General features: G+C 40.5%; 1 protein-coding gene across 1 annotated transcript in view; it reads right to left on the bottom strand.

Annotated features, from left to right (window-relative positions):
* Positions 1–6,174: 6,174 nt before the first annotated feature.
* The window catches only part of aldh4a1 (aldehyde dehydrogenase 4 family, member A1), a 47,401-nt gene continuing 36,365 nt past the window's right edge, over positions 6,175–17,210 (bottom strand). Inside the window, exons 11-15 of the mRNA XM_043675840.2 lie at positions 12,661–12,708; positions 12,380–12,532; positions 11,259–11,380; positions 8,335–8,453; positions 6,175–7,386 (exon numbers count right to left, since the gene is read on the bottom strand). Of these exons, the coding sequence (XP_043531775.1) occupies positions 7,274–7,386; positions 8,335–8,453; positions 11,259–11,380; positions 12,380–12,532; positions 12,661–12,708 (555 nt within the window). The 3' untranslated portion in view covers positions 6,175–7,273. The remainder of the gene's footprint in view (positions 7,387–8,334; positions 8,454–11,258; positions 11,381–12,379; positions 12,533–12,660; positions 12,709–17,210) is intronic.

Here is a 17,210-nt window from a genome sequence, read left to right as displayed (position 1 = left end):
GGAATGAACTGCTAAAGTGGTGGAGGCGAGTATGATTGCAACATTTTCCTGGATGAATAGGAGGGGTCTAGAGGGATATGAACCAAATGTCGGCAAATGGGATTAGGTCAGATTGGGCTGTCTAGTTAGTGCAGACGAGTTGGACCAAAGGGTCTGTTTCAGTGCTGTATGAGTCTATCTGGCTAAGAGGTAGGGACATTACCACTCTTTAACAAGTTCCTCAGGATAGTATTGTAGGTCACAACCATGTTCAGCTGCTTCATCAATGACGTTCCTTCTATCATAAAGTCAAAAGAGGGGCTATTCACCGATGATTGCACAATGTACTGCACCATTAACAATTCCTTAGAGACTGAAGCAGTCCATGTTGGAATACAGCATGGCTTGAACAATATTCAGGTTTGGAATGAAAAGTGGCAAGTTACATTTGAGCCACACAAATGCATGACAATGGCTATCTCCAATAAGAGACAGTCTAACCACTGCCCCTTCACGGCATAACCATCCCCTAGTATTAACATCCTGGAGGTTACCATTGGCCAGAAATTCAACGAGATTAATCCTATAAATACAATGGCTACAAGAGCAAGTCAATGGCTAGGAATACTGCAGTGAGTAACTCCCTCCTCACTCCCCAAAGCCTGCTCGGCATCTGCGATGCTTAAGTGAGGAGTGTGATGGAATACTCCTGTTAGATGACTACAGCTCCAATAACACTCAAATAGCTTGACACCATCCAGGGCAAAGCAGCCCATTTGATTGGCACCACTATAGCAATCATCACTTTCTTCACCATCAATTCTCAGTAGCACCAGTGCGTATAATGCACAAGATGCATTGCAGTAATTCACCACAAATCCTTAGACAGCGCCTTCCAAACCTACGACCACTTCCACCCTAGAAGGACAAGGGCAGCAGATGCATGGAAACAACACCACCTGCAAGTTCCATTCCTGACTTGAAAAAATATATCACCATTCGTTCACCATTGCTGTGTGAAAATTGTGAAATTCCCTGCCTAACAGCAGTGTTAGTCTGTCTACAGCACCTAAGATATAGGAGCACAATTAGACCATTTGGCCCATCCACCATGTTCTGCCATTCATCTTGGCTGATGTTTCTCAACTGCATTCCTATCTCTCCCCATTCACCCACTGATCTTCTCCTGAATGTATTTACATATAACCAGCTTTATTCAAGGTGCAATGATGATGTCATATTCCATTGGGGTACCTCCAACATGACCACCTCTTCCCTCAAGGAAGAAATCCCCCCAAATCTGGTAGACAGACTTCAGCCGTAAGAAAATGAGGACTACAAATGCTGGAGATCACAGTCGAAGAATGTGATGCTGGAAAAGCACGGCCAGTCAGTCAGCATCTGAGGAGCAGCAGTATCAACGTTTTAAGCATAAGGTCTTTATCAGGGTTAGTCAGCCATGACTGACTCATTTCCCCCTCTTCTGCCCTTGCCACTTCCTGTTTTTATTTCAATAAAAGTGATCCCCTAGTCCTTATTTTCTGCTCCAGAAGTCTCCACATTCCAAAAACTACCCACTGCCATTTCTGCCATCTCCAGCAGAATTGCTCCACCAAACAAATCTTCCCCTCCCCTCCACTGTCAGCATTTCATAGGGACTGTGCCCTCTGACACCATCTGTCACTACTAACACTTCCTCAGTCCCCCATGGGTTTGATAAACTTGTTTTGGAGGTTTTTTTGAGGATATTACCTAACAAAATTGATAAAGAGTGGGGTGGGGTCAGATCATTAAGTATATTTAGATTTTAAGGTTGTTTTTGATAAGGTCTCCCATATGAGACCAGTTGGAAAGATTAAAGCACATGAAATAGGAGATAACGTACAGACATGGATTAATGATTGGTTAATAGACAAAAAACAGCGTATGAATCAATGTGTCATCCTTACGTTGGCATTGTGACTAGTCAAGTACCACAAGAATCAATATTTGGGCCCCACCTGTTCACAATGTTTACCAATGATTGATGACAAAATATAATAATCCCAAACTTGCAGATGATGCAAGTATAAGTAGAAATGTTTGTTGTGAAGAAGTTGTAAAGTGGTTTCAGGAGGATTTGGACATGCTTGGTGAGTGAACAGGAACATGCCACATGGAATATAGTGTGGAAAAATGTGAGGTTATCCACTTTGATAGGAGGTGCAGATATTCTGAGTATTCCTTTAAGTGGGGATGTTTGTACTGTCGAGAGTGTGGTGCTGGAAAAGCACAGCAGGACAGGCAGCATTCGAGGAACAGGAGAATCAACATTTCGGGCATAAGCCCTTCATCAGAAGCCCTGATGAAGGGCTTATGCCCGAAACGTCAACTCTCCTGCTCCTCGTATGCTGCCTGACCTGCTATTCTTTTCCAGCACCACACTCTCGACTCTGATCTCTAGCATCTGTAGACCTCACTTTCTCATAGATGTTTGTGCTGTGATTGGCAACTTGATTTGAAAGCCTCAAAAATGGAGTTGCAAGACAAAAAAATAATAATTTGTCCCTAACACATAAAAGTTGGTAGCTGGAGCCCATACATGTGCAGATGCCACCATGACCATCAATCAATCATGAGAGGACCTGAATTACCAGTGTACAGATGATGTCAGGACTCATGCATGTGCAGAATGGAAAATTAAAATTTCTCCTGCATATGTATACAATCGCAATGGCCTTCAGAACCCAGAGACTGCAGGAATGCAGCAATGCTGTTGGGATCCAGCTGCTTCAAGTCTGATAGTCTGGCTGCTTCCATGGATAGGTTGGTGCCATGGACTGCCAAGTCGAGCACTCTCTGTTGGGTATGTGCACAGATCTACATTCCATGACTATAACTATGGGTCTGAAGATACGGCCGCAGGGACCTTAAGCTGACTTCTTTGTCACAGAATGGTGCGATCATGCACCCAGCCAGAGAAAGAACCACAAAAGGGCCCTTTAGAAATCTCCTCTCAGGAGTTGAGCCTTACAGCTCCACCAAGGCACCCCTCTGACCGAAGAAAGTTGGAGACTCTCACTTTGTCTTGTCAGCTCGGCACAAAGCCTTTTGGGATACCCTGAACAAATCGCCAGGGTCTACAAAGTGCACAGCCAGGAAGGCACCCTCCACCAAGCTGCAGAGCCTGGGACTGGTCTGAGATTTAGTGAAGGAGAAAGATAATCTTTTGAGGACATGTTGGTAGTAGGGGTGACATTGCACTGTATATCAATGCTCATGTTTCAATAAATGTTAATGGATTTGCACAATATGTTTGCTGAAGTCTCTGTCTCATCTGAATGTAACTTGTCACCATGATGCCTAACATTATGTCCATAAACAATATACTATGAAGTGATATCTATGTTGAGTGCTTACTGCTGTTTGTGGAAGTACAGTGAACAAGGTGTACATAAGGCAATGCGTTCTGCTGGCATCACTGCCCCTCTCATCAAGCATTGCTAATCTTTCCTTGGCCTAGGCACGAAAGTGTTGGTTTGCATGAAGTGCCTGAGGCAGAAAGCTTTACATGTGGAGTCGATGCATTAGGGTTACAGGGGATTGGGAGCCCGCCAGTCTGTGTTCTTCACATTGTGTAATCTGTGTGATGGGCCACTGAACTGGAAAAATGTCAACTCTGCTTTCTCTCTACAGATGCTGAGGGACCTGCTGAGGTTCTGCAACAATTTGTTTTTCTTTCAGATTTCCAGCATCCGCAGTGCTTGGTTTAATTTCTGTGTGTAATCTTGTTGCCTTTTGTAGGGCTTTACCAATGGGTCTCCCTTTCATATAGAGACGCTTATCCTGCTCACTGTGTGCGTAGGTGTGACATGGCCATTGTTTCCCAGTGCACAATTTTTATATCTAGCTAGTGATAGGAAGTTCTGTTTAGGCAGTCGTTTCATCATCTGGCTGTATTAATTGGCAAGCCTCCAGATTCCCTTTCTGATATCCCTCCCCCAAACCTCCCAGACTTTAAACCTTCCCAGGTTCCCTCCCAACCTGCCTATATGAGCCTGCAACTGCTCACCTTTCTTCCCCAGCCCCAGGCATATGTGAATGACTATAGTCATACACTGACCCTCTCCCTCCCAAATACCCAAACACTCTCCATCAAAGATGAACCCCTTTCCTATATGACCCTGCTCTCATCATCATTTTGCCCTTTATAAATACAGTTGCTCACCAGTTTAACTTTAACCAGAATGCAGCTTACCAGTCTGCATTAATAAATTCCACTTTATTCTATGCAGCTCAATTAGAGACTGCTACCATGTCTTAGTCCCAAGAATTATGAGCTAGGGAGGGAAGAAGCATGACTATTTTTCCAAATCTAATTTGGAAAGTGTTTTATTTAATGGCACTATTCTTTGTACAGTTTATTTAATACTGGAGAATGTTGGTTTCCTATACAGGATACAAGGTCAGAAGTAGAGATGATCACTGCTGATTGTAGTGTTCCTTTGCAAATCTTCAGATAATTAAGTAATCTCCGCCCAGATGCAGTGAAAACTGGACAGCATCCAGACTTGTGCTGAAAAGTTTCAATTAATATTCACATCACATAAGTACTAGACAGACTATCTCTCAAGAAAGGAAAATCTAGTCACCTTCTCTTGACATTCAATGGCATTACATCAAATCCCTAACATCCTGAGAATTAGCATTGACCAGAATTTTAACTGGACGAGCCAAATAAAAATTATGATTAGAACAGCAGGTCAGAGACTTTGGGTGGAATCTTGAAGGAGCCTGACCAACATGGGGCACATGTTAGGCCTCACTTGACTTTTCGCCAGGAACAGTCACTGCATTTTTAATTTTTTTTTCTTTATTTCTTTTTTTTTCTTTTTGCTTTTAATGCTCTGTTTATTTTTTTTATTTTTATTTTTTTTTAAAAATTTAACCCCCACATTACCACCTAAGTGCGGTAGTGCTTATTATTTTTTTCCCCACCACCCATGGTGTGTGTGTGCAGGTGTGAGACACAGTGAAAGACACAAAGTGCACGAATCTTTATTCAATTTCCACCACCAGGAAGATAGGAAAACACCCGGGTGGCCAGTGACAAACACTGCCCTTCACTGCATTTTTAAAAATGTGATTCTCGTTAAGTAGTGGTGATTTGCTTGTTATGGAAGATTGTTGTTCATTAACAGCCTTATTAATTGTACAGCTCACCTAATTAATATGCAGCTTTCCATCCTACCATCCACTGTGAGCAATATAGATGGCATGAATTCTCCACATGGAAGTCAGACCACTTACCTGGTGACTTCAGCTTTCAGCTGGCTACAAAGAAATAACATCTACTGGTACAATCCATGGGATAAGTCACATGCACCTCTCCTTCAGGACTTTGAGACCTGTGCTTCGGGATGAACTATTATTATTAATTGAAACTGCAGCAGGGATACTTGCTGCTCCTGGATGTGGACCCAGCTGACCGACCCAACTAGGCTGCGACTCAGAGCTGCTCATTAGCTCTAAGTGCATACCTACATTCATGTTGCATACTTGTGCTGCCTTGCCTATTAGTGCAGTAATACAACCAAGCAGCATTCCTTCCTGTCAGTTAAAGGAGTATAATACCCTTAATGTTTTATTTTAAAAAAAAGTGACATCTCAGCTCAGACAATGCATTAAAGGTGTGAGATTAGAGTCTGTCTGCATCCCAACCTTGAGTCAGATTGGTTCTATTTCCAAAGTAGGAATTTATAAAATATCACATGGACTGATTGCCTACAGATTTTTTATAAAACCTTAAATTATCTCATGACTGTGACTGGAAAGAAGATCTGGGATTCACATATTGATACTCGAAACCTGGTCCCCATTCTAAGTGACTAACAGCAATCTAGGTTTGTTCAGTACTTCGCATCAGTTGTATGACACTTTGATCTTTTACGATAAATTCTGTGACTTATGATCCTGCCCCTCTAGCTACTGTTGAAGGAGCAACGCTCTGAAAGTTTGTGCTTCCAAATAAACCTGTTGGGCTATAACCTGGTGTTGTGTGATTTTTAACTTTGTCCACCCCAGTCCAACACCAGCATCTCCACATCATGGCAATTGGTTATGCAGTTTTATATTTTTTGGAAACTCCATATCTGGAAAAGTAAAGTTCAAATAGGTTCAATGAGGAGAGGCAAAAATGCAAGAGAAAGCAGGATATTTGATTTCAGATATTCTTTAATTTTATTCAGCAAAAAAACTCAGTTGTTATAATCCCATTCCAAATGCAATCATTTTCACATTCTTTCACAAATATGGTAAATATTGGATGTTTCTTCAAACTGAATTCTTCAGTGTGGAAGATTTGCATCTTGTATTTAACTTTTGAGTCACCATTCGGCCATATTAGCATTTTTTTTCTGCACAACTTCTAGTTATTGCTTATAAAGGCACAAACAGAGCTTCCCACATTAAAACAATTCTAAAATTGTTCTCATATTGTTCCTACCTAGATTCCAGACATTGCTGGACTGGTTGCAGCATAAACCAACAAGATTTATTTTAACTATAGACACCAAATTACACTCATCAAAAAAAGTGTATAATTGAAAACAATTCACCACAGGATAAAAATAATTAATAAACATTCTGAAGTCAGTAAATTCCTAGTTTTCCTCCAGTGCTGTGCTCCAGTATTTTGCTATTATTTCAATATTTCTGGTGATTAACTGGATGCTTACAATTATTGCAAGTGTATTTAGTGCTTCCGACAGTGCAAGATGAGTTCAGATTTACATTAATGAATTATTTTCAGCTTGTGAATTTTCACAGTTATACCATAAAAATAAGACTAAAACAAAATTAGATAATCATATTAAAAAATACTGTGGTTGTTGAAAATCATTAGTTAAGTATCCTTTTGTTTGAGCATTGAAATCAAATTTAATCTGCAGTTGAAATATACTCAATAAAATTCTGCTAGGTCAACACTGTGAATGACATTATTTAACCATACACTGATAAAATGCACAGGATGTCATTAAAATTACATACACAATTATCAAAAATTATCCTCACTTAGTCTTCAAAGTTTTACAGAAAAATCCAGTCATTGTTTTGACTGATGTTGAGGCAGATGTTTGAGAATTTAAATTTTAAACCCATTCAAATATAACTGTTGACAGAAGGAGCATTTTCCAAATGGATGGCTGGACATAATCTTAAGCTAATGGCTTAACAGTAAGCGTTTAAGTGAAAACTTCACAATACTACATTGTAAAAATATTCACTGGAGCACGATACTGCTGCTTTTAAAGATCTAATCCATATAAGGATACCTCCATTTAGTCAAGGGAACGTGAGTCTCCTTTACAGATTGTGGTGATGTCCAACGGAGGATATAATGGGGACCTCCAGCCTTGTCATTGGTTCCTTGCAAAAAAGAAAATTGAAACCACTCAATTATCAAGAAATCCTTCCCGTTTTCAAAGCATTGATAGAGTTACAAAACACTCGTAACGGTCATGTAATGCTAATGCAAAATTTTATTCCAGCTTTCCTTGTAATATCTGATTTGTACAACTTAAAACATGTACTTTTCAAATAATCAATGGCAGACGGGTCTTTAGACCTATGCAGTTTTTTGGATGTGGTTTTTAAAGATCAAGTATTACAGTACTCTTGATAATCCGGTAAAATTATATATCTCAAATACCACAATCTCCAAGTTATTATGCTGTAAAAACAGTGATGTGTGTACCTCCTGCATTATGTTTCTATTACTTACTGTGGAATTTTTACATTGACTTTAGGAGGTTGATGCCTTTACCTAGATGTTTTGAGAAATGTTGATGTCTTGAAGCTGTGTTTTGTGAGGGTTTACTGTCATTATACATACCTCTCAATTGTCCAGAATATTTGATCAACCAGCACACTCCTGGTCCTATAGGTACCAGTTAATAAAAGGTTTGCTGTATTAACTTTTTACACTGGATGAGATGGGCACAGGAAAGAGCCTTCCAATAAACAATACGCAAGAATTTAAATTTATTTTTCTGAGTATGTAAAGATTAAATTCCTCATATTAAATTCAACTTTAACTAATAAGCCAGATGCAATATAAAGAGATAAATGTACTTGCACTCAAGATGGCAACCTTAAGATGATTCAATGTAAAAGAGACAAACAACAACAGAAAATTCATTCCTTAATATTTAAAGCATTGTACAGAATTTAAAACCATAAATGAACATCTTGATAAATAAATGTGACACTTGAAAGGAATTTGGAATAAATGGACACTGGCTGAAAAATTATACAGAAATACGACTCAATATAACATGATTAACAAAAAGCCTCTTCCAAACTCAATCCACTTACCAGAGATACGAGCTCCTCCAAATGGCTGCTGTGCCACAACAGAACCAGTTGACTTGTCATTGATGTAGAAGTTTCCAGCAGAATACCGTAGGATTTTACTTGCCTCAGCTATAACATTTCTGAAATAAGCAATGTTTTAAAATTTAAAAACAAAATCAATGTAAGGAGAGTCATTTTTAAAGAGAGGTGTTCATTTGAAATTTGGGCAATTGTGTGTTGCTACAAATTAAAATTGGGCCAGATGTATATAATATACAAGGTACAAGATATTGCCTGTTATGGTAAGTATATTCCAAAGTAGGTTAGTTCCTGAATCTAAGATTTATTATGCCTTGACATCATATCACCATAAGTAGTCTCACGATAGCATGACACACATCCTGGAATTCAGATGGAATGGTCTTGTTGCTTAACTTTAGTGTTCATACATTCAAAATTAGTTGCAAGTTGCTCTATTCGGAATTACCCATGTTTGAAATATGCAAATATTATAAATAGTATGTTGGAATTTATTAAATGGTAGTATTTCTATCAAATGAAAAAAATTCTAAATAAAACATCCACATGTCACTGATTCTTTCATAGGTTTCTGCCAAGCAGAAAGACAAATAAGTACATGCATCCCATTACTGCTTCTTTGTAGTTGTAATTAGTCACCAACGGTTTCACCAAACTTAATTTCTCCAATTTTCCTTTTCTACTGATCATCGACAGGGAAACCTGTGTGACACCTTAGGAACTGGCACTGGCTATCTTCTTTTGCATTTGTCTTTATTTCCAAGTTGGTCACTGTATGTTCCCAACTGTCTTGAAGAAGCAGGACAAAGTTAAAAATCACACAACACCAGGTTATAGTCCAAAAGGTTTATTTGGAAGCACTAGCTTTCAGAGTGCTGCTCCTTCAGGTAGCTGTGGAACAGGACCCTCATACACATACACCCTTATACTCTCACACAGGCACACACATATAAGTCTATGGGGTGAATTTGTATTTGCAAATACTTTCTATTTTGCTCAAAAAGCACTCGGTCTGCAGGCCGTCCATGCAGGCAGTCAATCCATATATAATATTTTATAAATTCCTACTTTGGGAATAGACTCAAGACTGGGATACAGACAAACTATAACCTCACTCCTTTAACGCATTGTCTGAGCTGAGATGTCACTTTTTTTAAATACAAAACCTTAAATTACCTCGAGAATGTGACTTAAAAGTAGTTCTGGGATTTACATATTAATGAACCAAGATGAAAGGTTAACAGCAATCTAGATTTATTCAATATATCATTTCAGCTGCATGAGACTGTAATCTTTTGCTATAAATTCTGTATCTTATGGTTCTACTCCACAGCTACCTGATGAAGGAGCAGAGCTCCGAAAGCTAGTGCTTCCAAATAAATCTTTTGGACTACAACCTAGTGTTGTGTGATTTTTAACTTTGTTCACCCCAGTCCAACATGGGCTTCTCCACATCTTGAAGAAGCAGCTTGAATTATGATATACCTAATTAACTGCAAAATGCTCAGAATCCCTCTCCCACATACTAGTGTTCAGGACAATTCACTTAACCATTTTGCAGTCTAGATTCCAGTATCATTTCAGACATGGAGAAACAAATAAGGGAAACACGTGGTTACAGACCTGGAAAGGTAAGTGCACTTGAGAACTCAATGATGATTTCTATTTGGTTAGAGACAAGAAACAGTATAAGTGTTATTCACTGCCAGATGTAAAGTATAGGCCATCAATGTCCAAAAAGGAAATGGAAGAGCAAATACCAGGAAGAGTAAAAGGAATAATTTAGAAACACAGAACATTGGAGCATCAATGGACCATCAATGGACCATTCAGCCCTTTCAGTGTGTGCTGGCATTCAATATGATCATGGCTGATCATGCAACTCAGTACCCTGTTCCCGCTTTCTACCCATATGCTTTGATCCCTTCAGCCCTAACAGGTATATTTATTGCCTTCTGTAAAATATTCAATGTTCTGGACTCCACTGATACCTGTTGCAGAGCATTCCACATGCTCATCACTCTCTAGATGAAGGAATTTCTCATCTCTGACCTAAAAAGCCTGCCCCTAATCCTTAAGGCTGTGAGCCCTGGATTGGGACTCCCCGGTCAAGAATGTTCTTCCTGCATCTACCCTGTTTAATTCTATTAGAATTTTATAAGTTCAATAAGATATCCCCCACACACCGAATTTTTCTAAATACCAGTGAACAGTCTTAGCCAATTCAGTCTCTCCCTGTATGTCAGTCCTGCTATCCCAGGAATCAGTCCTGACTGATGCTAAAAGGCAGCCAGCAATCACTGTGATACAGATTCAGAAAAAACTGTAAGGCGGGCAGAAATTGTGAAATGTGAGCTGGAGAAATTGATCAGTTTGTTTCTAGTCCAATGACGAAGAATGCAGCAGTGGAAATAAATCGGAGATTGAAGTGGGTCAAGTGGACTATGTTTAATTCAGTCAGTATTAATACCAACAAGCCCAATTCCCAATACATCAGCCCCCTGCAGCACTTTGTCAGTGATCTCACTGAGCCAGGGGTGCGCTGCAATGGGACACTTGAATCACTGATCTCACTGTGCTCGGGCAGCACTTATGGGAAGAGCCACCAAATCTGAGACACCATTCATCATTCCAGGAAGATCTTCAGGTCAGGGAAACTTGCAATAAATGACTGGCTTTCTTTTTCTTTCTGATGTTTGAAAGGTATAATGGCTGAAATACAATGGATGCATTTTAAATCATACATATTGATTTTTTTTATTTAGAAACACTTTTACTGGTGATTCTAAAAACTTATTTTTAAACAACTGAGACTGGCACAGGCTACTCTATATATTGCACGAAGCACTTAGTACCACTTATCAAAGTTTCAGTCAAAAGCGTCCCCAAACTAACAAAAAACGTACTTATCCTGTGCGAAAACAGAGCCAGTGAGACCATAAGGGGTGCTTGTATCAATCAAGTGGAGAATCTCCTGGTATTCGGTTTCAGGGTAAACATACACAGTCACGATTGGTCCAAAGATTTCCTGAAAGTAAATCATATTTCACAGTTACGCTCTTCCAGATAATTACACAGCAGCAGAAACACGAGATCCATTTTAAAGTTGGACTGTGCAGAGGCATGACAGCTGGTACAGTCTACTGGTAAGAGGTCACAGAGATTTCAGTCATCACCACCACTACCTCCCCACCCTCATACCTCCCTTGGTCGTATCAGCATAGCTTAAAACAAGACTCCTGTCCGAGCACAACAGAACTGAAGAGGAGACTGGTTGTCTAGAATCCTGTTCCGAACAATCAGTAACCACAATTCAGAAGATGAGGGAGCTATTTGCAGTAGCCACGTGATTGATATGGGTGCAGGAAAGGGGAAACAAAAGAGCAATAAGTGTGTTGGCAGAGGAAGTGCAGTTCCTCCACAAGGAAATAATAACTTGCAGCTTTTCTTTGTACCATGCAAGATTCAACATGGAATAAATTGGCACTGGGTTCAAATGACATCATGGTGAATTGATATTTGAATATTAATGAGGCTGGCCCTTGTCTGCAAACACTGGGAATTAAAACATTGGAAAGCAGCAGTGCTGCACAACTGTGGAGGCAATAACTCTGCTCTTGCCCACTGTTATTATCAAAACTCATGGGTTTTACAGAACTGTAAATAAACCACACCCATCCTACCAGTGACAGGCAATACTGCATCCAAAACAATTTTAATTCACAATTCACATGGGACAATAAGCAGGGAGACTGCAGATATTCTCAGTACCTGAATAAAAAGGAATTTTCTCTTCTGGCATATTTGTGCAAATGTTTCTTGAGCAAATGTTGATAAGTCTAAAGTATGTTCAATATGAACATATTGCACTTGAGCATATTACAACAACATATGGACACAGGTCCATGGGGCTTCTCACTTAGATCAAATTAGAGAGGCTCTATAATGTCATCTATTTGACTTCCTTTTAAAAATGAGATATTTCCTCATTAACTGGCAAGAATTCTGTGGCAGATGACAATCTTACCTCTTTCATTATGGGATCCTGAGGATCCTTTGTCTCTATAATTGATGGCTCCACAAAATAACCAATTTTGTCGTCATATTTTCCACCCGAAATTATTGTTAGATTTGGGGAGGACTGAGCATGCTCAATCCATTTCTTTATCCGAGCAAAGGACTGAGGAAGAAATTTATTATTAGAAAAAAAGAATTATTTTGCAGTAACACACAGGACAAAAATATGACTGGTGAAATCTTCTCTAAATTACTAAGAATAAGGCACATTGCATGCCTAAAAGTTTTTACCTTGTTATCAATAACTGCTGAAAAGAATGTTTCAAAGTCATCCACTGGCTATAAGAGATAAAACATTATCAGAATACAAATTAGCATTACAATGCAACTTTGACTCAATAGACAATTTACAATTCACATCTTATGCAAAAACCATACATTTCAACACAATCCAGAAATCTGCAGACTGCAAAGAATAATTTTACACATTTCTATACTGTACATGGTTTAAGCAACTTAGGGATTTTGGGAGCAAATTAGATCATGACTCTTCACTTGTCCCAGCAGTCTGTGATTAGACCTAATTAAGACCAATTGTCTATTTCCCACCTATAAAGCATTCAAAATTTTAAATTTTGTTTTTTTTTGCAATCTCAATGTCATTCCTAGCAATGTCAATGTTAAACAGAAAGATCGCAAAATTACTAATGCGGGCTTTGGGAATGCCACATCAGTGCATTGGAAATGTTTTACATAAATTGCTTTACATAAATTAAGCAGTACATGCTGTCACTAAGACTACAGCTTGTATTTGTATAGTGTCTTTAACGTAAAAAAAAGTCCCAAGTGCATCACAGAGGCTGTAGGCATGGATGGGTGAATGGGGATTCACAAGAAGCCAGAGGCAGTGTTTGGGGTACCTCAACAGCACAGCAAGAAATTTGGTTCAGCAGGTGCATGCAAGCTTTTGTGATTCATATGAGAGTTCTATCACCTCACTTTACCTAATTACATTTGCACATTCTTTTACTATGTGGAAAGGCAAGTTGGAAGGGGGATATAAACAGTTTACACAGACATTGAAAGGTTAAGAAAATGGGCAAAAAGTTGGCAAATGGAATAGAGTGTGGGAATATATGAAGTTGTTCATTTTACAAACAAAAGAGAAAAACTGCAACACAAAAGGACTTGGGGTTCTTATGCATGAAACATAGAAAGCGAGCACAGATACAGCGGGTAATCAGGAAAACCAGGAATGTTGGCAAAGGGGACTCTTGTGGCATAGTGGTAGCGTCCCTACCCATGGATCAAGCGACCCAGGTTCAAGACCCACCTGCTCTTAACATGATTAGAAAAAAAATAGGTTAAGTTAAAAGAAAAATTAGAATGTTGGCTCTTATTACAAGAGTAGATTAATTTAGGATATCTGGTTGACATGGATGAGTTGGACTGAAGGGTCTATTTCCGTGCTGTACAGCTCTATGACTCTACAAATGCAGGTTCTGAGAGTAAGAGCAGGGAGCTCTTAGTGCAAGTGTACAAGGTGCCGGTAAGACCCCATCCAAAGTAATGGGAGCAGTTTTGGTCCCATTATTTAAAGGAAAGACATTATTTAATTGGAGGCAATTTGGAATAGGTTCACCAGGATGGTACCCAGTATGGTTGGGCGGGGGAGGAGGAGGGCTTATGAGCAATTTGGGGCTACTCATTGGAATTTAGAAGAAAGTGAGGTGATTTAACTGAAACATTTGGCATTCTTAAGAGGTTTGACAAAGTAAATGCTGAGACGATGCTTACCAGTTTGAGTGTGTATACGACCAGAGGGCACAGCCTCAGGATAAAAAAGCACCAATCTAAGACTGAGATAGAACATAGAACAATACAACTCAGAACAGGCCCTTCGGCCATCGATGAGGAGGAATTTCTTCTTTCAGAGGGCTGAGTGACTTTGGAACTCCTAGCTGTAGAGCTGTGGGTGCAGAGCCCTTGTGTATGTTTAAGGCTGAGATACAGAGATAGATTCTTGATCAGTAGGGGAATGAAAGGTTACAGAAAAATGCAAGAAAGTGGATGTGAGGTATATCAGATCAGCCATGACACTCCTGAATGGTGATGCAGCTCAAGGGGCCAAATGGCCTACTTCTGTTCCTATTTCTTATGGTCTTACTCTTTCTCTCTTTGTGTTTACCTAGTTTTATCTTAAATACATCATGGTACATATTGGCACCAATGATATAGCCAGGAAAGGGACTGAGGATCTGAAAAGTGACTACAGAGAGCTAGGTTGGAAGCTGAAGAGCAGGACGAGTAGAGTAGTGATCTCAGGTTTGCTACTGGTGCCATGAGACAGTGAGGTTAGGAACAGTCAGTGAGATCAGCTTAACACATGGCTGCGAGGCTGGTGCAGGAGGGAGGGCTTCAGATACTTAGACCATTAGGATGCCTTCTAGGGAAGGTGGGACCTGTACATGAAGGACGGGTTGCACCTGAACTGGAAGGGCATAAATATCCTGCGTGGAGATTTACTCATGTGGTTCGGGAGGGTTTAAATTAGTTTGGCAAGGGGGTGGGGACCAGAGCTACATATCTAAGAGTGGGGTAGTTGTAGATGGGGCAGTGACAGAATGTAATGAATCTATCAGGAAGGTTTTTCACAAGATAAAACAAAGGTATCGGTTAAAGTGTGTCTGTTTTAACGCAAGGAGGGTCAGAAATAAGAATGATGAACTTAGAGCATGGATCAGTACTTGGGACTATGATGTTGTGGGCGGCACGGTGGCAGTGGGCGGCATGGTGGCACAGTGGTTAGCACTGCTGCCTCACAGCGCCAGAGACCCGGGTTCAATTCCCGCCTCAGGCGACTGACTGTGTGGAGTTTGCACGTTCTCCCCGTGTTTGCGTGGGTTTCCTCCGGGTGCTCCGGTTTCCTCCCACAGTCCAAAAATGTGCAGGTCAGGTGAATTGGCCATGCTAAATTGCCCATAGTGTTAGGTAGGGGGTAAATGTAGGGGTATGGGTGGGTTTCGCTTCGGCGGGTCGGTGTGGACTTGTTGGGCCGATGGGCCTGTTTCCACACTGTAAGTAATCTGTAAGTAATCTAATCTATAACAGAGACGCGGGTTTCACAGGGGCAGAAATGGTTGCTAGAGATTCCATGGTTTGGAACATTTAAAAAGAACAGGGAGGGTGGAAAAAGAGGAGGGGATGTAGCATTGCTAATCAGAGAGTGCATCACGGCTACGGAAATGAAGGTTGTCAAGGAAGGTTTGTCTACTGAGTTAGTGTGGATCGAAGTTAGGAACAGCAAGCGAGCAGCCACCTCATTGGGGGGTTTCTACAGACCCCCAAGTACAATAGGGAGATTGAAGAACTCATAGGCTGGCAGATCTTGGAAAAATGCAGATGTAGCAGGGTTGTTTTTATGGATGACTTCAACTTTCCCAATATTGACTGGAACCTCCTTAGTGCAAATGGTTTGTATGGAGGAGTTTTTGTTAGGGGTGTTCAGGAGGTTTCCTTACTTAGTATGTAGACTCTCCGATGAGAGGAGAGGCCATTTTGCTGCTCAGCAATGAGCCAGGACAGGTGTCAGATCTTGCGGTGGGAGAACACTTTGGTGACAGTGACCACAACTGCCTCACATTTACCATAGCCTTGGAGAGGGGAAGAAGCAGTTACCAACGAAAGATATTAACTGGGGAAAAGGAAATTATGATACTATCAGACAGGAATTGGGAAGTACAGATTGGGAGCAATTGTTCCCCAGAAAGGCACAGATATGTGGAGACTGTTTAAGGAACAGTTGTTGCGAGTGATGCACAAATTTGTTCCTCTGAGACCAATAAGAAGGGGTAAGATTAAGGAACCTTGGATGACGAGAACAGAGGAGCTTTTTATCAAAAGTAAGAAGGCAGCTTACATAAGATGGAGGAAGCAAGGATCTAACACAGCTTTACAGGATTATAGGCTTACTAGAAAGGAGCTCAGAAATGGACAGAGGAGAGCCAGGAGGGGGCACGAAAAAGGCTTGGCAGGAAGGAGAAGGGAGAACCCAAAGGCATTTTACTCAGATGTGAGGAATAAGAGACTGATCAGGGAGAAGGTAGGGCTGGTGAGGGACAGCATAGGGAACTTGTGCGTGGAGTCTGAGCAGATAGGGGAAACCCTAAATGAGTTTTTTGCTTCAGTTTTCACTAAGGAAAGGGACCTTATTGTGAATGAGAACTTTTGAGGAGCTGGAAAACAGGCTTGAGCAGATTAAGATTGATGAAGTTAATGTGGTGGACATTTTGGCAAACATGAAGATTGATAAGTCCCCAGGGCCATACCAGATTTATCCTAGGTTGCTCCAGAAACCAAGAAAGGAGATTGCTAAACCGGTGGCGAAAATCTTCCCTTCCTCCCTCTCCAGGGGAGTTGTACCGGAGGAGTGGAGGGAGGTGAATGTTGTTCCTCTTTTCAAGAAGACGAATAGGGAAATCCCTGGTACTTACAGACCAGTCAGTCTTATGTCTGTGGTCAGCAAGGTTTGGAAAAAATTCTGAGGGATAGGATTTATGACTATTTGGAAAAGCTTAGCATGATTAAAGGCAGTCAGTGTGGCTTTGTGAGGGGCAGGTCATGCCTCACAAATCTTATTGAGTTCTTTGAGGTGACAAGACAGATCGACGAAGGTCGAGCAATGGATGTAGTGTATGTGGACTTCAGCAAGGCAGTTGATAAGGTTCCCCATGGTAGGCTCATTCATAAATTCAGGAGGTATGGGATTCAGGGAGATTTGGCTGTCTGGATTCAAAATTGGTTGACTGACAGAAAGCAGAGAGTGGTTGTAGATGTAAAGT

The sequence above is a fragment of the Chiloscyllium plagiosum genome, unplaced genomic scaffold, assembly GCF_037043375.1.
Source record: "Chiloscyllium plagiosum isolate Xiang-an unplaced genomic scaffold, Cpla_swu_hap1 HiC_scaffold_37, whole genome shotgun sequence".
NCBI classification, from domain to species: domain Eukaryota; kingdom Metazoa; phylum Chordata; class Chondrichthyes; order Orectolobiformes; family Hemiscylliidae; genus Chiloscyllium; species Chiloscyllium plagiosum.
Note: the sequence above shows the minus strand (reverse complement) of the source record. Positions and strands in the feature narration are given on the sequence as shown.